The following is a 25,000-nucleotide window of genomic DNA, read 5'->3' as shown; positions in this document are numbered from 1 at the left end:
TAGCTGTCGCCTTATGTCTGGAAAATCTCCGTGCAATAGCCCAATATGAAGTTCATTAACTGACTGTATGAAAGTTAAATAAGGTAACTATATTATTGTCTACTGTCTGTTTCCCATTTTTTCCTGCACTGGTGGCAACGCATAGTGTAACTAAGTTTGTCCGCTAAATGCCTTTACAACGATACGAGGGTTCTCACAACTTTACAAACAGGGCAAAGAAACGTCTGTATTTTGAGCTCCATCCAGAGTCTGCATGAAAAAAAAAGGTTGACAGAAGCGGTTTGCCTCCCTTAAAACACTGCTGATAAACAGACTTCTGACCAACTTTGAGTAAAGTAAATCAAATTAATTGTTGGCTATTAGGCCTACGAATGCATGACTACCCAAAATACATTTTTTTTTTTAAATATGAAGCAGCCTACACAGACAACAACGGAAGGATTTGTCTATCGTAACCTGCCGTCTCTGATACAATATTAAGTTAGTGGTACTGATGACTCCTTTATCGGAGTGAGGTAATGAAATGCGAAAATCCTTCCCCCAAAAAATATTGTTTTACAAGTAAGCTGAGTGGCAGCTGAGTTAGTCTGAGGTAAGATGGCAGCGCTGTTCCCTGATTTCTGCCTACAGTTTAGAATGCCAACTTCACTGTTTTCTCCACGGAGGCGGGGATTCGGCAAGTCGAAGCAATGGGTGCCCGCGAGGACGCTAGGTTAGAAAGTTAAGGGGCGGGGTTGTCCGGCCGAAGTCCGGACAGCTGGTCACCCTACCTGGACCAGGCACCACCTTCAGAAACTGTGTTAATTGTCAGCTAAATTAATACATGGCTTTGCATGCCAGTCAGCGCGCTATGTTAAGAAAACACATACAGTACTGTTGTCTGTATCAATCACCCATTTTACCACAAGCTAATCTTATGAATCATTAGCCTGTGAGCTAATGTCTGCAACAGTTAGCATGTAGGCTGATTGCTTCATTGAGGCAGCTCCCTTCAGCTACAGAGGAGACCTAATTATGCATGTTGTCAACGGCATGAAGGCAACCTCTGAGTGTGATGGTTGTGTTCTGAAAAGGTGACCAAGAGCTAAAATTTTATTTTCTTTGGTGAAAACCAAACCCAACGTTTTGACCCAACACAAGGTCTACGTCAGATGTCTTGAGTGTTTGTGTGTATAGTATGCCTCAGTGAGGGTAACCTGACTTTTGCCAGCTGGTATGTTTCGCCTGTGTCTTTGATACCATCTGGGTACCCCCCACAATCGGCATGTTTTGAACGAGGCACCTCATCAAAAAAATCCTTGGACGTGACTGGATAAACGATCTGTCCGTCAACTTCACTGATGTGCCACAACAGCCACTCACATTGAACTTAACCAGCGACACAGCTGAGAGCGACAGGCAGAAGAAGAGCCATAACGCTGCCCATCTGTGGAAAATCCAACCCAGTGATCCTACGCTAATTGTCTAAGTGTGTGTGTGTGTGTGTGTGTGTGTGTGTGTGTGTGTGTGTCTCAATGGTCACCTGACTTGCGTCATATGTGAGCGACACATATCCCAGAATACACTCACCCTGAGTATCTGGTCTCCCTCCTCGAGGCCCTCTTTAGCTGCGGGGCTGTCCTCCAGAACGCCTGCCACAAATATGCCCACGTCGTTTCCTCCAGCCAGGCGCAACCCCACACTCTCACCCTTCTTGAACTTCACCAGTTTCATACTAGGCCTGCAACACACACACGGACACAAAAGCAGTTATTTTTCTTTCATCCATCATGAAATATTAGGTCCGTGCGCCGCCTGTGTGTGTGAGTGTGTGAGTGTGTGAGTGAGTGTGTGTGTGTGTGTGTGTGTGTGTGTGTGTGTGTGTGTGTGTGTGTGTGTGTGTGTGTGTGTGTGTGTGTGTGTGTGTGTGTGTGAGTGAGTGAGTGAGTGAGTGAGTGAGTGAGTGAGTGAGTGAGTGAGTGAGTGAGTGAGTGAGTGAGTGAGTGAGTGAGTGAGTGTTTCGTTACCGGAGGATGCTGTCGTCGTGAGCGGCGCTGCCCTGCACGGGAGCATCAGCAGGGCTCACTGGTAGGTCTACATCAGGCTGGCCAGGCTGAGCGTACACTGGCTTGGGCTCTGCAACACACACATTACACACAAATTACAGCCAAGGAAGTATGGTATTAGCCTCGCTCACGGTGACGTCAAAAAAGTTCAGTTTTGAAGGGAAGCAGATATAGATGACTAACGGTTTCAGGTGAAAAACAGTGCTCAAGATTCAAGATTCTTTTTAATGGTCCAGAGTCCCGACCCGACGGACATTCAGATCGCTTCAAATCGCTGCCACATAACACTCAAAACATTAAAGGGGCATGCCACAATTTTGGGGCTTAATACAGTTAAAATCGTAGGCCGGGGTTTATAAAGATGTGTCTTATTTTTCATGTTAGGCGTTGTCTTGCTTTAAGGCAAGTTAAAAGAGGGAGTATGTCGCTAAGCTAGTGAAAGTCAATGGATCACTGTAGCATGTAGCATGCTACACGGATGCATTGACTTTCACTAGCTTAGCGACATGCTCCCTCTTAACTTGTCTTAAAGCAAGACAACGGCTTACATGAAAAATAAGACACTTTACCACCTTTATAAACCCTGGCCAACGATTTTAACTGTATTAAGCCCCAAAATAGTGGCATACCCCTTTAAGCCATAAACGAAAAAGGTATTTGTTTATATGTTTATATCTAATGTGTTTATGTCTATGCAACCGGATGCAACTGTATCTGAAATGTTAGACGTCATATGAAAAAGGCTCATGAGGAACTAACATGTAAGAGTGGACCTAAACAGGACAGCCTGCTAACAACGATTATAATAAGTACACAATGCACATCCAGCCAACAATACAGGAACATCACACTGACCTGCTTTCTACACACATACAGACTAATAAACGCACACACACAATCAGATGTGATGGTCATTCATCCAGAAGACAGCGTCGGAAAAAAGCATGACTTGCAGGATCTTCCAGGACACACACGCACGCACGCACGCACGCACGCACGCTGCCAAGAGGAACAGTGTGTCAGATCGCATCAAGTCACAGAGCATTGCACACCACACAGACATCCCATCCACACACGCGCACCACAGAAGACCACACACACACACACACACACGCACACACTTAAACCCCACTTAATTATTTCTGCCTCAGTGATCCTAAAAATAAAATCTTTACCACTTAAGGATGACAAAGCTACATTTTATTCAATTACTTAAATGACAAATGATCAATAGAGCCCAAGTTGCTGATGTGCCGTAGTGTGTGTGTGTGAATGTGTGAATGTGTGTGTGTGTGTGTGTGTGTGTGTGTGTGTGTGTGTGTGTGTGTGTGTGTGTGTGTGTGTGTGTGTGTGTGTGTGTGTGTGTGTGTGTTTTGAGGCTGACCTGACTGATGAAGTGCCCTGGAGTCAGGGCTGGATTAGGGTGGCAAGGGGCCCCTAGGCTACAGGTTTCTATGGGCCCCGCGGAAGGCAAATTTCATGACAAAATTACATAGACAGTGTGATAATTACAAGCTAGGAATTAAGGATAACATGTCTACCGATTGTGCTCAACATGAAACGTTGCATCTTGTCAAAAGTCTGCCATTTTCACTTTTGGCCAATAAGGCCCCCCCGGGCAGGTGGGGGGCCCTAAACTGCAGCCATATCTAAGCTGTTAATCCAGCCCTGTCTGGAGTGTGAATGAGAGAGTGTGTGTGTGTGTGTGTGAGTGTCTCAATGTTAGGACCTACCTGGTAGGGGCGGCAGCTGTTTGTCGTCGCGTGCGGGCGGCTCCTGTTTGGTCAGTTCTTCGGGCATCTTGGCGGGCATGGGGATGGGCGCCCCCTTAGATACACGCTCCTCCTCACGACTCCGGTGGCTGCCAAACACAAACGCCACATTACACACGCATCACACACGCATGCACAACACACAAACACACACACACTAGAACAGTGTTTCTCATTAAAGTGTACCTCCGGGATTTTGGACACCAGACCTCATTTCCGAGTCAGCCAGGGTGTAAACAATGTGTCCAGAACGTTTTTTTCACATTCCATGCAGTCCTTGTGAATTCTCATATCCATGTTGCTAAGCTAGCGCAAGTGGACGGAAACGGTTAAAGCCGTTAAAGCCGTTAAAGCCGTTAAAGCAAGACAACGGCTTACATGAAAAATAAGACACTTTACCACCTTTATAAACCCTGGCCAACGATTTTAACTGTATTAAGCCCCAAAATAGTGGCATACCCCTTTAAGCCATAAACGAAAAAGGTATTTGTTTATATGTTTATATCTAATGTGTTTATGTCTATGCAACCGGATGCAACTGTATCTGAAATGTTAGACGTCATATGAAAAAGGCTCATGAGGAACTAACATGTAAGAGTGGACCTACACAGGACAGCCTGCTAACCACGATTATAATAAGTACACAATGCACATCCAGCCAACAATACAGGAACAACACACTGACCTGCTTTCTACACACATACAGACTAATAAACGCACACACACAATCAGATGTGATGGTCATTCATCCAGAAGACAGAGTCGGAAAAAAGCATGACTTGCAGGATCTTCCAGGACACACACGCACGCACGCACGCACGCACGCACGCACGCACACGCTGCCAAGAGGAACAGTGTGTCAGATCGCATCAAGTCACAGAGCATTGCACACCACACAGACATCCCATCCACACACGCGCACCACAGAAGACCACACACACACACACACACACACACACACACACACACACACACACACACACACACACACACACACACACACACCCCCACTTAATTATTTCTGCCTCAGTGAGGTAGAGGTAGGGTGTAAACAATGTGTCCAGAACGTTTTTTTCACATTCCATGCAGTCCTTGTGAATTCTCATATCCATGTTGCTAAGCTAGCGCAAGTGGACGGAAACGGTAGTAGCCTGCCCCCAAAAATAGTCTTATCCCGTTTAAACAAAATTCAAAACAAAACCGTTATTATACCATACTGAAAGTGTAAATGTTTGCCTTAGTAGAATGAAGCTTTGAAATTAAACCAACCTTGCACTGCGTGGATTTTGCCATGTTGAGAGTCTATTTTCTCGGGGTCGGCGGAATTTTACTTTGCTCTCTTCAGTTGTGATGTAGCCCACCCACCCACTGCAGGGACCCGCAAGAGACATTGCAAATCAAAGCTAGTTCTACAACTGCTTTCGGATCGAATAGTGGATTAAAACCCAACGACATCGCACCATGGTACATCAGTGTGTATATACCAACTGCAATAATAAAGCCCACAGATGGGTATCGGCAAGTTTCCATTGGTTTCCGTGAAAGATGTTGAAAGAACCAAACTCTGGCTCCTGGCTGCAGGGCTACATCAACACACCGATGGAGACGCTCCGTAAGCTACCCCGGTGCTTTGCAGTGACCATTTCAGTCCCGATGACTTCACAAAGTCCTTCTCGAAGTCTAATACCTACACGGAAAACTCTAAAAGTGTCCGCGGTGCCAACCGCATTCCCAGATCTACATTTTGTGGCGCGCACCAACAGTCTCCGAAGAACAGGTTTGCTATGCTTTCTGCTTCTATGATGGTAGCCCAGTGGTATAATGGCTTCGCCTACGTTAGCCAAAACTTGGGCTAGAAGTTACCCTTTTGGATTGGCATGTTGTAATGCTTTACTGTTATTTTGTGTAATTGCTGTGACAAATGGTAGACATGACTTGCCGTATTCCTATGGATTCATAAGTTACGCAACGCTATGTGATCTGGCTTGACATTGTGGAATATGTCACTCGTAACTCTAGTTGTTATTACAGGGAATGTTTTTTGTGACGAGATGGAATGGAAGGATGAAAGGGATTTAGAAGAGATGGGTGCACTGTTCTGTTCGCCAACATCTAACGCTCTGTAGACACACGGGTCATCTAGTAGGCCTAACAACTAAACATTGTCATGGCATATTCAATGTTACGAAAGGTTGACAAAGTCGGACAGAAAGCATTACTCTTGATGTTCAGTTTTACAAACTTCAAAGATGTTGGAGTTCGCTCTATGGAAAAGTTATGGATGTGTCAAACGAAGCTAGGATTTGTACTAGGAATATCACTCCGCGGCTGTCAAGCTTTCAAACCGGAACACAAATTGCTGATGGTGATCAAACATGATTGCAATGTTGGTTTAATTTCAAACTTCATTCTATCAAGACAAGTATTTACACTTGCAGTCTGGCATAATAATGGGGTTGTTTTGAATGTTGTTGCAACTGGATAAGACTATTTTTGGGGGCAGGCTACTACCGTTTCCGTTCACTTGCGCTAGCTTAGCAACATGGATATGAGAATTCACAAGGACTGCATGGAATGTGAAAAAAAACGTTCTGGACACATTGTTTACACCCTGGCTGACTCGGAAATGAGGTCTGGTGTCCAAAATCCCGGAGGCACACTTTAAGGGCTCTAGAGCCCCTCAGGGGGTGTTTGAGAGCCCTTTGGTGGGACGTTGAGAAGGATCCAGTTGAGTTGAGAGGTGGGGGCGCTCAGTTGCAATTGAGGTGTATTAGTTGAGGGGTTGAGAATCACTGCACGAGACAAAGGTATGTCATAACTACAGTACATATACCAGCCAGAAACAGGGTTTATATCATGAGAGCCATACATGTATGTCCACATAAAGACACACAAATGTTTGTCAGAGGGCAAGACGTGAACGGGAAGGGGGTGATAAGAGAAAACGAAAGTAATCAGGACCTGTGTAGCTTGTGGCTATTGAATGTGTTGTGTGTGTGGAGATATGGCAATGCTGCTGGGCTTTTGGTACACTGCTCCTAGCAACAGCTCACCTGAGCAAAGGACATGCACTCAGGCACTCAGACACACACACACACACACGCACACACACGCGCACGCACGGACGCGCACACACACGCACACGTGCGCACACACACACGCATACACACACACGCATACACACACGCACGCACAGGACAGGAGGAGGAGGAGAATGAGAACAGAGGAGACAGAGGAGGAAGTGATGAAGAGGAAAGGACAGGAGAGGAGAGGAGTGAAGGGAAGAGGAGGAGAGAGGAGAGAGGAGAAGAAAGGGACAGGACAGGTGTGTGTGTGATTGTCTGCTTGCCTAATGTCTTTGCAAATCATGTCACAAAAGGCGGGGGCTGAGAGAGTGAGTGTGTGTGTGTGTGTGTGTGTGTGTGTGCGTGCGTGCGTGCGTGCGTGCGTGCGTGCGTGCGTGCGTGCGTGCGTGCGTGCGTGCGTGCGTGCGTGCGTGCGTGCGTGCGTGCGTGCGCGCGCACGTTAACAAACCGTTTTCTAATGTCTGTAGACAGGCCTAGCACCTGTGTGAGCACGTATGCATGTGTGATAACAGGAAGGGGTGGGGAGGGTGGGGGTTAGTAGGAGAAAGACTTCATTCAGAAGTCACTCTGTTCTTCTATTATTTCATCTCTGTTCCTTCTCTCCATCCCACTCATATCACAGACTAACAATGGCCCATGAAAGACTCTACTGTAAACCTAACGCATGACATCATAGCCCACACATCCCATCGTGCCCTGTTCAACTTTTCCTGTCACGTGACTGTGTGTGTGTGTGTGTGTGTGTGTGTGTGTGTGTGTGTGTGCGTGTCACTACTGAATGTACCACTACTGGATACAGCATTCTGTCTCATTTGCCAGAGCACCACAAACCAGGGAGGCACGGTCATTGGCCACTTCATCACACAGAGAGGCACACTGATTGGCTCCATCATCACCAAGAAAGCACTCTCATTGGCCACTTCATCCCATGCAGGTTATTTGAGGACAAAATGAGCATCGCAATTGGGTTACTGCACTCTTGCATGCACCAACGCCTATACCAATCTATTCTGTTCTGGAGTTGAAAAAAAAAAAAAAAACACTGCACACTGACGTACAATTTGTTGCAGTTCATCACGTTCTGACAAACACAAATACACACACACACGGTATACATGATATCACGAAATCAAACAACACACACATTCACACAAACGCTAAAGCTGACAAACTTACAGGGGTAGAATTCTGTGCAAGAAATGCCCTGAACGCCTGAATGGGAAAGAAAAAAAAGCAGACCCATATGAAAACATGACACACGCTGGACGACTGATATTAAAGTCTTGAGGGCTTAGTGGTCGGAGGGATCTAGGCTGTGATCAGGGGCTCTAGTTGCTAACCATGACACACTACTCGGATCACAGCTATGACTAGAGACTCTAACCATGACACAGCACTCGGACCTCAACTATGACTAGGGGCTCTAGTTGCTAACCATGACACAGCACTACGGTACGGTCAGCAGCAGCAACAAGATGACATGTTGCTAACCATGACACAGCACTCAACTCAGTAGCAGCAACAACCAGACTAGGGACTCTAGTTGCTAACCACGACACAGCAACCAGATGACATGTTGCTTACCATGACACAGCACTCGGATCTCAGCTATGACTAGGGGTTCTAGTTGCTAACCATGACACAGCACTATAGCAGCCAGCAGCAACAAGATGACATGTTGCTAACCATGACACAGCACTACGGTACGGTCGGCGGCAGCAACAAGATGACATGTTGCTAGCCATGACACAGCAGCACTACAGTACGGTCGGCAGCAGCAACGAGGTGACATGTTGCTAGCCATGACACAGCAGCACTACAGTACGGTCGGCAGCAGCAACAAGATGACATGTTGCTAGCCATGACACAGCAGCACTACAGTACGGTCGGCGGCAGCAACGAAGTGACATGTTGCTAACCATGACACAGCACTACGGTACGGTCGGCGGCAGCAACAACCGGAGGGTCCGTCATGTCACCTCAGCAGTGACCCGTCCAGGCCGTCCTCTACTGTATGGCGTCTGTCACACTGCGCTACAGAGAGACGTGTCTGCCTACTGCATGTGGGACAGCAGCCATCACACTCTCCTACTGCAGCTCTCTCTCACACACGTGCACGTGCGCACACACACACACACACACACACACACACACACACACACACACACACACACGCACACACGCACGCGCACGCACACGCACACGCACACACACACAGCTACAGCCTACAGAACAACCGACACTAACTAGTAGCCAGAACGTGGGCAATCTCACAACTACACGCGTGACCCCCATCAGAGACACGCACTTACAGAATCCTCCATCTATGGACAGGATCCAATCACATCACAGGGGGCAGAGAGAGAACCAATCACAGAGGAGGGGGGAGGAGGGGGACACAGACAGAAAGGGGGAAGTGGGAGTGAACATGTACTGACGTCACAAGGACATAAGAGGATGAAATGACAACACATGAAGAGAGAGGGAGAGAGAGAGAGACAAAAAGAGAGACAGGGAGAGAGAGAGAGATGAGGGGAGAGAGGAGAGGGGAGGGAGAGAGAGAGAGAGGCAGAGAGAAAGACAAAGAAAACATGACATGGAGAGCAATGCACACACATACAGAAAGGGGACATCAAAACACAGGAGATGCAAGACACACCAACGACAAATGCTCCAGTGTGAGAGACAGAGGGCAAGAGAGAAACGGACAAAGACAGAGAGGGAGTGTGATATAAAGAGTGAGAGTGTGAGAGAGAGAGAGAGAGAGAGAGAGAGAGAGAGAGAGAGAGAGAGAGAGAGAGAGAGAGAGAGAGAGAGAGAGAGAGAGAGAGAGAGAGAGAGAGAGAAAGAGGGCATATGAGATAAAGAGTGAGGGTGTGCATGAATGCATGAGCACGTGAAAGTGGGTGTGTGACCGACAGGTGTGTGTGTGTGTGTGTGTGTGTGTGTGTGTGTGCGTGCACGTGTGTGTGTGTGTGTGTGCGTGCATGTGTGCGAGTCTGTGTATGTGTGTGTGTGTGTGTGTGTGTGTGTGTGTGTGTGTTCTGGGGGTTGCAGTGTGTGCGAGTGTGTGTGTGCACGCATACCTGCCGTTGCTCATCTGCTGGGGCGAGTGTCGGGAGTGGTCGGAGGGCTCGGAGCGGCGGTCTGGCGAGCGGGATCGGCTGCTGCGACGCCGCTCGTGCGAACGATGCGAGTGCTCCGACGCCACCGAGTGGATGTCTGAAATGTCTGCTAGGGACACACACCAGACACACACCACCAACAGCTCAAAGACCAAAACATCCAATGACCGGCTCTACACTCCCACAACAAGACGACTTCGTATTAACTACAGCTGTGCTAATAGTTAGCATGCAGATGTATTAGCTTTTTTTGCAGACAGAAGAATTAAGAATTACCACATGGCTAAGGGATATTGGGTGGCATTTTGTTTCTCCTGACCAGCAGAGGTGGCACTTTCAGCACATGGATCTCCATCACACATACAGGATGGGTAATAATAATAACAAAAAGTCACTTGCAGCATGGACTGTCTGCAAGAGTGACACGAGGGAAAGAGAGCGTATGACAAGCATTCAGACGTTCCAATTGCCAGCGACGGCTGCCACCGAATCCCATCATAGCTACTTAGCAAAATACTTGCTGAAATTCTACTACAAGCTCTCGCATCAAGTCGATAAAATCACCTCTTGTCGCCCAAATCTCTTTTGTGTTTCCTGTCGCCAGCTCCTCCAAAGTCAATTACTTCCATCGCTGGTGTCACTTTAGTCTCTTTGTTTGTGCCATTAGCTGCATGTGTTGTGGGGCAGCGTAGTGTGCATGGTGCATTTTTCTACCATCTCCATCATAGTTGCGGTGCAGATTAGTGTTGTGTGGTGCATTTTCCCACCGTCTCTATTAGATTTAGTATGAGTTGCGGTGCAGCGTAGAGTGTGTGGTGTGTTGCGGTGCAGCGTAGTGTGTTGTGTTGCATTGCATGGTAGCGTAGTGTGTGTGTGTGGTGTGTTGCGTTGCAACGTAGTGTGTTGGTAGCGTAGTGTGTGTGGTGCATGTTCCTACCGTCTTTGTCGAAGTTAGCATGTGTTGCGGTGCAGCATAGTGTGTTGCATTGCATGGTAGCGATGTGTGTGTCGTGCGTGTTCCTACCATCTCTGTCGGAGGCGTTGGCGGAGGGGATGCTGTCGTCGAGGTCGGGGATGTTGAGCAGCGTTGCCCGCTCGTCTCTCTGCACCACCATCTTCAGCTTGCCCTTTGACCTCTCGATCAGCTTCTTAGCATCAATCAGAGACAGATTCTCTGTCACTGTACCATTTATCTACAGGACAGAGGGGGGGGTGGGGAGGGGATGAGTAGTGTCACTATGAGTGTGTGTCACTGACAAACTACAGGACGGGTTGTGCAGGGGGGGGGGGGGGGGGGGAGAGGAGAGGAAAGGAGGGGAGGGTAGGGGATAGGGGGCAGTGGCTGCGTCTTCTCAACAAGGGTGTGTGTGTGTGCGTGTTACTATAAGGGAGTGTGGAGGGAAGTGTGTTACTACATGTGTGGGTGTGTGTTTAAAAGGCTAGTGTAAGGTAGGGCAATTGTAAGGATTACTTCTACTATTACTACTATGTGGAACTACAAGGGTGTTACAACAGCACTGGGTAACACTAGTTTATGGTTACCTTTGGTAGTTTATCTACTACATCTAACGAAGTGAATGTACAAGTTAAATTCATACATCTTAACAGTTACATTAATCCAGTGCAAGTGCAGGTTACGCATTGTTACACTGCAACTATACAATGTCAATGACCAAGAAAAGTAAAATAATGTGTAATAAGCGCTGTTATTCCACGTTACAACAAATTTCCCCACAATGAATCCCTTATCGCAGAGCCTTATGGTCACCAAAATGGTAATGACCAAGTGCTATGCAGTTACTTAAAGGGGTATGCCACTATTTTGGGGCTTAATACAATTAAAATCGTTGGCCAGGGTTTATAAAGGTGGTAAAGTGTCTTATTTTTCATGTAAGCCGTTGTCTTGCTTCAAAACAAGTTAAAAGAGGGAGCATGTCGCTAAGCTAGTGAAAGTCAATGGATCCGTGTAGCATGCTACAATGCTACACGGATCCATTGACTTTCACTAGCTTAGCGACATATTCCCTCTTTTAACTTGTCTTAAAGCAAGACAACGCTTAACATGAAAAATAAGACACTTCATCACCTTTATAAACCCTGGCCAACGAGTTGAACTGTATTAATCCCCAAAATAGTGGCATACCCCTTTAAAGGGACACAAGGTAGGATTCAACGTTAATTAATTTGCTGTCCTGAGTAAGCTGATGCTTAAATGAGTCATTAGTAAATGAATGGTGACTCTGCCAACCATTTTCTCGGTCCACTGTCAGAATTCCCCATATGTAACTTTTGGCTGACGCAGCCGAACTAGTGTCGCGGTAAAAGACTTCTCATAACAAAAACTGATTTTACGTGCAGCTGGAGACATGTTCACATTTGCATCGACTGTTGGTACTCCGGGATGAAAAACATTCTCACCGCGAAGAGACTTAAACAGCATTTTTTTCCTGATTGTTTGGATTTTGAGACAGGCATTCCGCGGGCACCACTCAAACTCACGCAAACTGCAGAGGGCGACTTTAAGACTCTCTGCTGTTGAATGTTGTTATGATGTAGTTGAGTGTTTTCAGCAAAGAGTGTATAGGCTCGTCGACAGGCCCATCTGCAGTACAAGGCTACAGTAAAATTATGAGAGGTGCGTCAGTGTGACTGCATTACCATGGGAAAACTGTACCTGGTGTCGTACAGTTAAATATACAGAGGAGAGCCCAGAACTGCTATTAATTGTATTGCATGCAGTCACACAGCTTTTCAAAGTGTTTCTAAGCACAATGGGAGAAAAGTGTATGCCGCCTCCTTCACCAGGATGGTGTTTAACACAGCACAGCATTACATGCGTACTTAGGCAGCATTATGAGCGCAGTAAATGTACAACATATCATCACTACACCCATCCACAGTGTCTAAGCACATAGAACTACGTATAACAATGTATTGCTTATAATATTATTGCCACCACTTACCTGTGCCAATTTTTTGTATTTATTTAACATTTGCATTAAAGGCAAGATTTCTGGTGCATGACACACTAGGAACCAAATTCTGTAAACTTGCTTTTCACAAACCCATGGACCTTCAACATTTTCCACAACCATCCATCTTTTTCTCTGCTCTTACTCCGTCCTTTTCCCCATATTTTTTCACCCTCCTTCCTGTTCTCTCTCTTGCTCCTCCCACTCCACCTCTAACTCCCTGTCCTTTTCTCCTCCCCCTCTCATTTCTCTCTTCCCTTCCCTTTCTCCATCTCAATTCATCCTTTTCTCCTACACCTGTCTCTTTCCCTCCCCCTCTCCTCTCCCTTTCCCCCCTTGGTTTCTCTCCATCCCACGATATCCTTCTCTCTCTCTCTCCTTTCTCCTTCTCGCGATATCCCTCTCCCTCTCCAACACTTCTCCCCCTTATTTCCTCTACTCTTTCCTCTACTCCACCCATTTTCGATTCCACCCCAACATCTCTCTCGCTCTCTCTACTCCCTTTCCTCTCCACCCACTCTTCCCATCTAAACCTCCCATCACCAACACCTCTTTCTCTCCTCTCTGTTCCCCTTTATCCCCCTCTCTCTTTTCACCTCAATCCCCACACAGACCTCTCTCTCCCTCTCTCTCTCGTTCTCTCTCTCTCTCTCATTCTCTCTCTCTCTCTCATTCTCTCTCTCTCTCTCATTCTCTCTCTCTCTCTCATTCTCTCTCTCTCTCTCATTCTCTCTCTCTCTCTCATTCTCTCTCTCATTCTCTCTCTCATTCTCTCTCTCTCTCTCTCTCTCTCTCTCTCTCTCTCTCTCTCTCTCTCTCTCTCATTCTCTCTCTCTCTCTCTCTCTTTCTCTCTCTCTCTCACTCCAGCTCTCTCTCTCTCTCTCTCTCTCTCTCTCTCTCTCTCTCTCTCTCCTTCCCTCTCTCTCTCTCTCCCTCCCTCTTTCTCTATATCTCTATCTCCATCTCTCTCTCATTCTCTCTCTCTCTCTCTCATTCTCTCTCTCTCTCTCATTCTCTCTCTATCTCATTCTCGCTCTGTCTCTCTCTCCTGCCCGTGTGTCTCACCTTGAGTACCACGTCTCCCTCCTGGATGTTGCCGTCTCGGGCGGCCAGGCTCTCGGGAGAGATGTCCTTCACGAAGATGTGGCTGGCCAGCCGCAGCCCATATTCTGCTTACAGAGTCAAACACGGGAACACACACACACACAGGCAGACACACACCCCCACACCATGTTAGCCTAGGAGCTCATGAGGGCCCTTATACGCTCAAGGGCGAAGCACTCACTCACTCACAGATGTTCACACACACACACACACACACACACACACGCATACAAAGAGAGCACCACACAGAATGTGTGTTGTGTGTATTGTGTGCGCATACTAGGCCTGCAGCTGGGAAGAAATACAGATATTTCACAGATTAGAATATTCCGATTTTTACATGCAACTGCACATAAAAGCAGAACACACACACACACACACACAGGAACAGACACATATGAACACACATCACAATCAAGTCACACCTCTATCGCGGGAGTGTGTGTGCGAGCCTTTGGTGTTTAAACAGTGCACACACTGTGTGCACATTGTGTACACACACACACATACAAAGGGACAGCCAATTCACATTACAATCAAACACAAGTCACACCTCCCTGTGTCAGTGTGTCTGTGAGTGCGCGTGTGAGTGCGCGCGTGTGTGTGTGTTTTAGTGTGTGTGTGTGTGTGTGTTTTAGTGTGTGTGTGTGCCAGCCCCGAGTGTGTGAGCCTCACCTTCATTCTTGCGAGACTTGACGAGCGTGACCTTGGCGGGCCGCGGGGGGTTGGAGCAGATGGAGCGCCGGTCGGAGCGCGGCGAAAGGCTGCGTTCTCGGGAGCCACGTGAGGCGCTGCGCTCGCGGTCGTGGTCGCCGCCGTGTTCCCGGGAGCGCTCCCGCTCTCGGCGCGAGGCCACGCCGCCGCCTCCTCCCCGGTGCTCGCCGCCGCCCCGGTCGCCGCCCCTGCCGCTGCGCCGGCCGCTGTAGCTGGGCCCGCTGCGCCCGCTGCGCACCTCGTAGATCTCCTCCTCGTAGCTGTCCTCCTCCTCGTCCTCCACCTCCGACATCGTCTCGCGGTGGTGGTGGTCCAGACGGTTCAGTGGGATCTGGACCTTGCGCTTGCGGCGGATGGTCTACACAGAGAATGTCCAAAAAAAAAGATGAGGCGCACACAAGGTTTTCAAGTTTAAAAATGTATATTGTAGCCGAAACGTAACAAAAGAAGAGTCATAGGACAAAATTGGAGCTACAGACGTTTCGGACCTAGTCCATTTTCAATGTCTCCAGTAGCATGTATCCAGTAGGATTAGTCAGGACACACACACACGCACGCACACAAGTGTGTGAATACAAGCAAATGCAACACACACAGACAAACGCACAAACATGCAATCCAACGGTCATCTTCAGCTGAGGTTCAAACAATACTGGGTGAAGGCAAGCAGACGCTGGTCGTTTTTTATGTGAAGTGACATGGCCGAAAAGGCTCCCCATGGCTTGAGGCTGTAGAAAGTACCTTGTAATAACTACTATAAGAAGTTGATTTTGAATCAAGCCGTTAGCTTAGTGCAATGTGTGTAGTGTTTGTGTAGGTGAATGTGCGTGTGCATGGTGGAGAACATGCACCACCATCCCCTTTCCTTGTCTGAATGAGCATGGTGTGTGTGCATGACCTTTGATATAAATTAATGATATAGCGTGTGTGTGTGTGTGTGTGTGTGTGTGTGTGTGTGTGTGTGTGTGTGTGTGTGTGTGTGTGTGTGTGTGTGTGTGTGTGTGTGTGTGTGTGTGTGTGTGTGTGTGTGTGTGTGTGTGTGTGTGTGTGTGTTGTGCAAAATGAACACTCACAATCTTTGCGTTCTTGCCACTCTTGCGGAGCTGCTGCACTGCGTAGGCATGCTCCACGTTGTCCATGGAGACAGAGTTGACCAGGATCACGCGGTCGTTCTCTCTGTGAGAGACACACAACACAACACCGAGCTACTCCAACAGTCCACACAAGAAACCCAAGTACAACACAACACTCCGCACCTACAGTATGAAGTCCCCTCAAACATCATTTAAGCGTCTTTGAGTAACATGAAAAGCGCTATATAAAACTGATGTATTATTATCCCGCTTCTCATTTACAAACGGGATGGTGAATGAAGAGCAGTTCCCCAAAAACTGTTGTAGATAGGCTGACAGTGAGAAAACATTGTTGTTCTCCCTACCGAGGCGGGGCGTCAGCAAAAGGCGAGGCCACAAGCACAAGTGGAGGAAGGGAGTCTATATTATTGTAATGAACTCTGAGACAGGTATAGGAAAGTTAACCGGAAGGCCCTGCCGTGGCCTAACAGTAGGGCACTGGGTTACTACACCGGCGACCCGGGTTCGATTATGGCCCAGGTCATTTGCCGATCCTTCCCCCTCTCTCCCCACTCATTTCCTGTCTCTGCTCCACTGTCCTGTCAAAAATAAAGGCAAAAACCCCAAAAAATATATCAAATGAGTAAAGAGGATGTCGTACTGCAGCAGGCCCTCGGCTGGGCCGCCCTTCAGGACATCGGAGATGACGATGGAGGTCTCGCCGCTTTGGAAGTGAGGGTTGTCCCGGCCGCCCGAGATGGCGATGCCAAACCCAAACCCAGGAGCCTGTGGGAACACGAACAAACACACACCATTTCAAACACTCTGTAATTACACCTATTTGGCATAAGTGTCCATCATGCATTCAGAAAGTAAACATCCTGCCACAAAATTGATCCAACCAGGGGTGCGTTTCTCAAAAGGGTAGCTGATAGCCAGTTAGCAACTTGGGTAGTTGTCAATGGGAAATTTAATTTCAAACAACAAAGTAGTTAACGTAGTTAGCAACTATGGTTTCGAGAAATGCACCCCAGCTTTGAATCAGCTAATTATATTGCGAACTCAAGACAGGTAGACCAGCTACTTATTGGAGTCACCAGTGTTGGAAGGAAACTGTGGCAGGGCTTTTTACATTCTGGACTCAGAATTGACACCTCTGATATTTGGTGCATCTGCATGCAAATCTATAAAGTGTTAAAAGGTGCACTGTGTAAAATTGTGGCGAGAGTAGGTATTGCATCTATGCTGCTCATTGGAATTGTGCTGCCCAAATTGTATCCTTTTATGAATATTTACTTAGTAATAAACTAATATTTACCAGTATGACCAAAGTAAAGTGCGTTTTGCAGCAAAAAAATGCCTATTTCTAAGAATTAAAAATGCCAGACGATGGAGAAGATCCCCTTTTCCATGTATGAACAGTGCAATTTTCCCAGTCATAATGAGTAGTTAGAATTTGATGGTGGTGGTAAGCATTCATTAAAACGGTAACATTACACAGTGCACCTTTAAGTTGGTGTGCTTGTATGCGCACGGCGCGCAATGCATCCTTACCCGGTGGAGGGTCACCGTGTGTTGCTCCCAGATCACGGTCTCCTCCATGACTGCACTCTGTAGATGACAAGACATCATTTAGCGCTCACACACCACCACTCAATGAATACTCTAATAATATATTTTGTATTATATCTCACCCGCACGCACGCACGCACGCACGCACACACGCACGCACGCACACACGCGCACACACTAACACTTCTTCCCATCAGACATACAGAATATCCCCCATTACACCCACACACACCTAATCACACTTTAAAATCTCACACCAATCATGGCTTACCCAAGATCCGCTCTTCGAGAAGAGAACAAGTCCTTTGGACGCCTGAGAGGGAGACAGAGGAGGACCAGGCAGAGCAGGGGAGGGGAGGAAAGGGAGAAGAGAGACAGAAGAGTGTGTCATTAGAAATTGCTTTCAACACAGATCTCTTCATTTTGTGCTTTCAAGCCTTCCCCAACAAACTCCGAAGTAATTCCCCAAATACATCTCCCCCACGAAAAAGGACACAGACAGTCTTTCCATGATGCCACCCAGCCCCTAAACCATCTCACGTCCAGGTCCAACCTCATGCCAACGGGCACTGACTGGGCTCAATCTAGCCAGACGTCAGGCACCCATCTCAAAGCAACTACATTCTATGTGTGTGTGTGTGTGTGTGTGTGTGTGTGTGTGTGTGTGTGTGTGTGTGTGTGTGTGTGTGTGTGTGTGTGAGAGAGAGCTTTGTTGTACTGTAGAGACAGCAGCAGAGGCGTTTAAGAGCATCGATTTATTCACACAGTTAGACTACAGCTCCTGCAATGCAGCGGAGGAGAGAAGAGGAGGGAGAGGGGGGAGCCAGAGAGAGAGGGGGAGAGAGAGAGACGGAGGGAGGGAGGGAGGGAGAAGAAGAAGAGGAAAAGGGAAAGACAAGGATAGAAAAGGAGGTCAGAGGAGGAGAGAGAGATACCAAGGGGTCATTTCACGTGAAATCAGACACTTTGGGACCCGACCAACCCGGATTTCGATCATACTTGGTGTGCCTTTTCAATAGCAAGGTAGCACCCCAGAACTACATTGGTTTGAATCCGACACTAATATTAAGGGAGAAACAGACTAGGAAAGGTTCACATGTGAAGGTAGGACACTATACATTCAGCCTTGAATATATCAGTCAGTGTTAGTCACAAAAAGATGCCTGTGGTGTTGTTTGAAAGCTCTTTTCTGACTCTACATATTACACAATCACCTTGGAATACAACTACTCTCAGAATATGAATTATGATAAATTGAAAAATTAAAAATTGAATATCTAAAAAACGTATATTTTAAAATGGCCAGTTCCTTGTCCAAACGTAGCCGACAATGTCATGAGCAGCACCTAAAATGCTGGTGTTCGGTTTGTTATTCATTTCAGAGAGAATTTGACTCACATATATGGCGTCATACAGACCACTTACTAATAATATGGTAATACCATAGTAGCATCACATGACAAAACAAAAACAAAACAAAAATGGTCAGTGTCCATGGTCCCAGGTTTCAGAAACTAAGGCAGATGTCCATTTATACACACCAAATGATGATATGTGAATGTTTGAACATTCCTTCTCTGTGTACCTGTGCCATCTTCCCTTTACCGTACTTTAAAGAGATAATCAATGGCTACACTCTCATTTTGTACTCTACCAGTGCATTTGAAGCAGCAGCTGTGTCTTTTGTAGATAATGTATAAGTACGTCCCGTTGCAGTTACAGGTTCCACTACCAGAAGCACATACTGATGATCCATGACAAGTCTATCTGGTCTGAAGGGAAAAGTGAAGGATGGAGATGGCCCATGAGGATGCAGGAAGTTCAGTTTCACCTCTCCAGTGCTCGGCATACATTCCTCAGCACATGCTAGCCACTAGTTGCCATCATATACAGCTACAACATACCCTTTGATGCTTGAAAATGTAACACATTCCTTTACTGAGCTCACTCTTTCAACTCTGCCTTCTCTGAATGCTGAAAATGGCCTAACTTCCACTGTGTCCATTGACAATGGGCAGAAGCTGTGTAGTTTCTGAGTACCTGGAATAGTTCTTGCAGATTCAAACCTTTTCAACAGGTTCTCAGCTTCATGATGGTACATCTCTGTTGTGGCAAACTGGCAATGGATGTTCTTGACATTATCCTTGACTGACTCCCTTGAACCAGGAACGTTTTTAAAACTATAGTTTTGTAATTCAAGATGTTATTCAATCATTTCACTGGAACAACCAGTGCAGGCCACAATCCATCCATTTGTATGCTACTACCAAGATCAGTTGAAACTGGGAGAAAAATATGTTTTGTTGTTATTTCAGACTGCAACATTCATGATACAATTGCTGTACATCTGTTTCAGAAGCTCCTAATTCAGTTCCTCAGTGACACTTCATCAATGACAGAACGTCCAAAGAAGATCCTATATTTTTTCTGATGGCTGTGCTGCACAATATAAGAACCTTAAAAACACAACAAATGTGTGCCACCACGAGGCAGATTTTCACATACCTGCAGAGTGGCACTTTTTTGCCACATCACATGGCAAAGGTCCATGTGATGGCGTTGGAGGGACAGTTAAATGGCTTGCTGCACGAGCAAGTCTGCAACGTCCTATTGACAATTAAGCTTAAATTGTAACACCATACCAACTGTTTGAATTTGTCAAGGATAATGTCAAGAACATCCATTGCCAGTTTGCCACAACAGAGATGTACCATCATGAAGCTGAGAACCTGTTGAAAAGGTTTGAATCTGCAAGAACTATTCCAGGTACTCAAAAACTACACAGCTTCTGCCCATTGTCAATGGACACAGTGGAAGTTAGGCCATTTTCAGCATTCAGAGAAGGCAGAGTTGAAAGAGTGAGCTCAGTAAAGGAATGTGTTACATTTTCAAGCATCAAAGGGTATGTTGTAGCTGTATATGATGGCAACTGGTGGCTAGCATGTGCTGAGGAATGTATGCCGAGCACTGGAGAGGTGAAACTGAACTTCCTGCATCCTCATGGGCCATCTCCATCCTTCACTTTTCCCTTCAGACCAGATAGACTTGTCATGGATCATCAGGATGTGCTTCTGGTAGTGGAGCCTGTAACTGCAACGGGACGTACTTATACATTATCTACAAAAGACACAGCTGCTGCTTCAAATGCACTTGTAGAGTACAAAATGAGAGTGTAGCCATTGATTATCTCTTTAAAGTACGGTAAAGGGAAGATGGCACAGGTACACAGAGAAGGAATGTTCAAACATTCACATATCATCATTTGGTGTGTATAAATGGACATCTGCCTTAGTTTCTGAAACCTGGGACCATGGACACTGACCATTTTTGTTTTGTTTTTGTTTTGTCATGTGATGCTACTATGGTATTACCATATCATTAGTAAGTGGTCTGTATGATGTCATATTTGTGAGTCAACTTCTCTCTGAAATGAATAACAAACCGAACACCAGCATTTTAGGTTCTGCTCATGACATTGCCGGCTACGTTTGGACAAGGAACTGGCCATTTTAAAATATAAGTTTTTTAGATATTCAATTTTTAATTTTTCAATTTATCATAATTCATATTCTGAGAGTAGTTGTATTCCAAGGTGATTGTGTAATATGTAGAGCCAGAAAAGAGCTTTCAAACAACACCACAGGCATCTTTTTGTGACTAACACTGACTGATATATTCAAGGCTGAATGTATAGTGTCCTACCCTCACATGTGAACCTTTCCTAGTCTGTTTCTCCCTTAATATTAGTGTCAGATTCAAACCAATGCAGTTCTGGGGTGCTACCTTGCTACTGAAAAGGCACACCAAGTATGATTGAAATCCGTGTCGGTCGGGTCCCAAAGTGTCTGATTTCACGTGAAATGACCCCAAGGGCACAAGGAGTCAAAAAGGACAGAAGAGAGGAGAGGGGTAAGAAGAAAAAGAGCTAGAGGAGGAGAAGAAAGACAGGAACATCGAGGAAGATAGAAAGGAGACAGGAGAGGAAGAAAGAAAAACAGATATGGGGAAAAAATGAGATGCTGTGCCCAGCTTTAAGTCCAGAGTAGGGCTGGGACGATTAATCGACTAATCGTGACTAATCGATTATAAAAATTAGTCGGAAAGAATTTTCATAGTCGACTAATCGTTTCAATGCTTTTTTACTTTAGGGTCATTTCATGTGAAATCAGACACTTTGGGACCCGACCGACCCGGATTTCATTCATACTTGGTGTGCCTTTTTAGTAGCAAGGTAGCACCCCAGAACTGCATTGGTTTGAATCTGACACTAATATTAAGGGAGAAACAGACTAGGAAAAGTTCACATGTGAGGGTAGGACACTATACATTCAGCCTTGAATATATCAGTCAGTGTTAGTCACAAAAAGATGCCTGTGGTGTTATTTGAAAGCTCTTTTCTGGCTCTACATATTACACAATCAGCTTGGAATACAACAACTCTCAGAATATGAATTATGATAAATTGAAAAAATAAAAATTGAATATCTAAAAAACCTATATTTTAAAATGGCCAGTTCCTTGTCCAAACGTAGCCGGCAATGTCATTAGCAACACCTCAAATGCTGGTGTTCGGTTCTTTATTCATTTCAGAGAGAATTTGACTCACAAATATGGCATCATACAGACCACTTACTAATAATATGGTAATACCATAGTAGCATCACATGACAAAGCAAAAACAAAACAAAAATGGTCAGTTTCCATGGTCCCAGGTTTCAGAAACTAAGGCAGATGTCCATTTATACACACCAAATGATGATATGTGAATGTTTGAACATTCCTTCTCTGTGTACCTGTGTCATCTTCCCTTTACCGTACTTTAAAGAGATAATCAATGGCTACACTCTCATTTTGTACTCTACCAGTGCATTTGAAGCAGCAGCTGTGTCTTTTGTAGATAATGTATAAGTACGTCCCGTTGCAGTTACAGGTTCCACTACCAGAAGCACATCCTGATGATCCATGACAAGTCTATCTGGTCTGAAGGGAAAAGTGAAGGATGGAGATGGTCCATGAGGATGCAGGAAGTTCAGTTTCACCTCTCCAAACCAATGCAGTTCTGGGGTGCTACCTTGATACTGAAAAGGCACACCAAGTATGAATGAAATCCGGGTTGGTCGGGTCCCAAAGTGTCTGATTTCACGTGAAATGACCCTTTATTAAAACCTAAAATTGCCCAGCGCATATGAATTGGAAGTTGTATCTCAGAGTAAATAAGCTACTATCATGATTTAAAGCTCATTGTGAGCTCAGGGACCTAATTTTAAAGGGTTCTTTCCCTTTTTCTTGAAGATTAAAGTGCTAGAGTACTAAAAAAAAGTAATCGTTTGACTAATTGACTATTCGAAAAAAAATAGTTGATAGATTAATCGGGAGAAAAATAATCGTTTAGGACAGCCCTAGTCCAGAAGTTGTGCTTTTGAAAAGTTCAGATAAATGAATGCATGTTGGAAATGGAGATGAAGATGATGAAGATGGAGATGATGACCTTGAATACCAAATGTGTGTGGTTAACCGTCAGACCCATGCCATTGTGGTTAAGGTGAGCAAGACACTAATTGTTTGTGTGCTTGCATGTGACTAAAAATTATCCAAAGGTAGGGATGCAAATTATCGATTAATTCATTAATCATTAGTTGATAGTCTTATCGATCGACTTACGATTAATTGATAAGCGGAGTTTTTCCCCCGAAATCTCAATGTTTCTAAAAAAAATCCCTACTAAATTTAAAAATTGTAAGTAAAAATTGAGATAAAATACCACATTTTAATCAATTCTATTTCAATTCTTTAATACAAAGGTGATTTAAATATTCCCACTATTCACACCCCTCTTCACACACACTCTTCACATGCCCAATTCACCTGGGTCTCTTGTCAGTTGAATTTTCGATTAATTGCGATTAATGTTTTTTAATCGATTAATGCATTGATTGATTAAAGTCGATTAATCGATTAATCATTTGCATCCCTATCCAAAAGGCATGTGCGTCTGTGTGTGCGCATGTGTATGTGTGTGTGTGTCGTCAACATGTGTCCACACGTCCACATGTGTGATTAAGGCGAGTTTAGATGTACATGTGCCCGTGCATCACATTGACAAGAGAGAGCTCAGAGTCAGACACAAGAGGTGGATGGTGCTTAACCTTTTTTTCAAGATTTTTTGGGGCTTTAGTGCGTAATTTCAGACAGGACAGTGACCGAGGGACAGGAAGCGAGTGGGGAGAGAGAAACGGGGAAGGACTGGCAAATGACCCAGGACGGAATCGAACCCGGGTCGCTGGCATAGTAATCTAGTGCCGCACCGTTAGGCCATGGCAGAGCCAATGGTGCTTATTAACCTTAAGTGAACTGAACTTAGGGTGGAGCAGTCTACCATACTGTACTACCACACTACACTACTGTCCAATTAAATTGAATCACTCAGAAACACAAAACACACAGTCCAAAACCTTTCCCCATCTGGAGCTTAAACCTTAGGGGCTGGAGATCAACGGGTGTGTACTTGCTGATATGCCTGTGTGTGCATCACTCACACACGCACACACACACACACACGCACACACACGCACACACACCAAAATGATGTCAGGTTTTTTTCAATTTAGGCCTACATAATACTCCAAGTCTCTTACTTACTCTATGTAAGAAATGACCCAATAACCTCATAATAAATACCCCACATGCATCCTATTACCCCTACACGACCCCATATTACCGTAATGACGACATACTGCCCCAGATTTACCGTAATAATTCAGTGTGAAGTGAACCCATAATGACCACAATAACCCCATACCCCTGGTTTACCGCAACAAGTCTCAATTGCCCCACATGGTACAATATTGTGGCATGTAGAGCTGAAAACAAGCCCTCTCTCTCACACACACACACACACACACACACACACACACACACACACACACACACACACACACACACACACACACACACACACACACACACACACACACACACACACATGAATGAGACCACTCTCACACACTCAAACAGGCAGCCAAAACTGACACCCCAACCAGCCAAGTGGAGTGGAGGAAACACAAACAGTGTAAGAGGAGACTCTAGCGACACAGCAGCTCCGCTCTGACTGACTGACAGCCAAGTTGTTTGCACACACACAGCAGAATCAGCAGAGAGTGTGAGAGAGGGAGAGAGAGACAGACAGACAGAGAGACACAGAGAGAGAGAGACAGAGACAGATACAGGGAGCAGGAGAGAGAGGGAGATGCAGAGAGAGATACTGAGAGAGCGAAAGACAGAAAGAGAGAGCATGAGAGCAAGAGAAAGCCAGAGAGAGCGTGCAAGGAAGAGAGAAGCGATATAGAGTTGCTGGAAAGGATCTAAACGGTCTCTTGATGGGTGTAAGTACGCGTTTAAGTGCTGCCATGGTCTGATGTTCATCTCAGGGCGTCGGCCCCTATGTGGGTCAGCTCGAGGGACACAATCTGCTTTTTTCTCTCTCTCTCACACACACACACAACTCACCCCACCAACACATACATGCATAATAGATGG

The 25,000-nt window shown here is 45.8% G+C and overlaps 1 protein-coding gene across 10 annotated transcripts in view; it reads right to left on the bottom strand.

Annotated features, from left to right (window-relative positions):
• tjp1b (tight junction protein 1b) overlaps positions 1–25,000 on the bottom strand; it is a 74,451-nt gene that overhangs the window by 27,634 nt on the left and 21,817 nt on the right. For 5 of the 10 annotated variants that reach the window (XM_063197052.1, XM_063197056.1, XM_063197057.1 and 2 more), the window contains exons 2-12: positions 17,736–17,777; positions 17,447–17,503; positions 16,554–16,678; positions 15,893–15,995; positions 14,781–15,177; positions 14,067–14,173; positions 11,053–11,221; positions 9,990–10,137; positions 3,779–3,906; positions 2,007–2,115; positions 1,570–1,720 (exon numbers count right to left, since the gene is read on the bottom strand). In XM_063197052.1, the coding sequence (XP_063053122.1) occupies positions 1,570–1,720; positions 2,007–2,115; positions 3,779–3,906; positions 9,990–10,137; positions 11,053–11,221; positions 14,067–14,173; positions 14,781–15,177; positions 15,893–15,995; positions 16,554–16,678; positions 17,447–17,494 (1,485 nt within the window). In that variant the 5' untranslated portion in view covers positions 17,495–17,503; positions 17,736–17,777. The remainder of the gene's footprint in view (positions 1–1,569; positions 1,721–2,006; positions 2,116–3,778; positions 3,907–9,989; positions 10,138–11,052; positions 11,222–14,066; positions 14,174–14,780; positions 15,178–15,892; positions 15,996–16,553; positions 16,679–17,446; positions 17,504–17,735; positions 17,778–25,000) is intronic. The other 5 variants (XM_063197055.1, XM_063197060.1, XM_063197061.1 and 2 more) reach the window with 3 other exon arrangements.

The sequence above is a fragment of the Engraulis encrasicolus genome, chromosome 4 (genome assembly GCF_034702125.1).
Source record: "Engraulis encrasicolus isolate BLACKSEA-1 chromosome 4, IST_EnEncr_1.0, whole genome shotgun sequence".
NCBI lineage: Eukaryota > Metazoa > Chordata > Actinopteri > Clupeiformes > Engraulidae > Engraulis > Engraulis encrasicolus.
The sequence above is the reverse complement of the archived record's forward strand: the minus strand, read 5'-3'. Positions and strand labels throughout refer to the sequence as shown.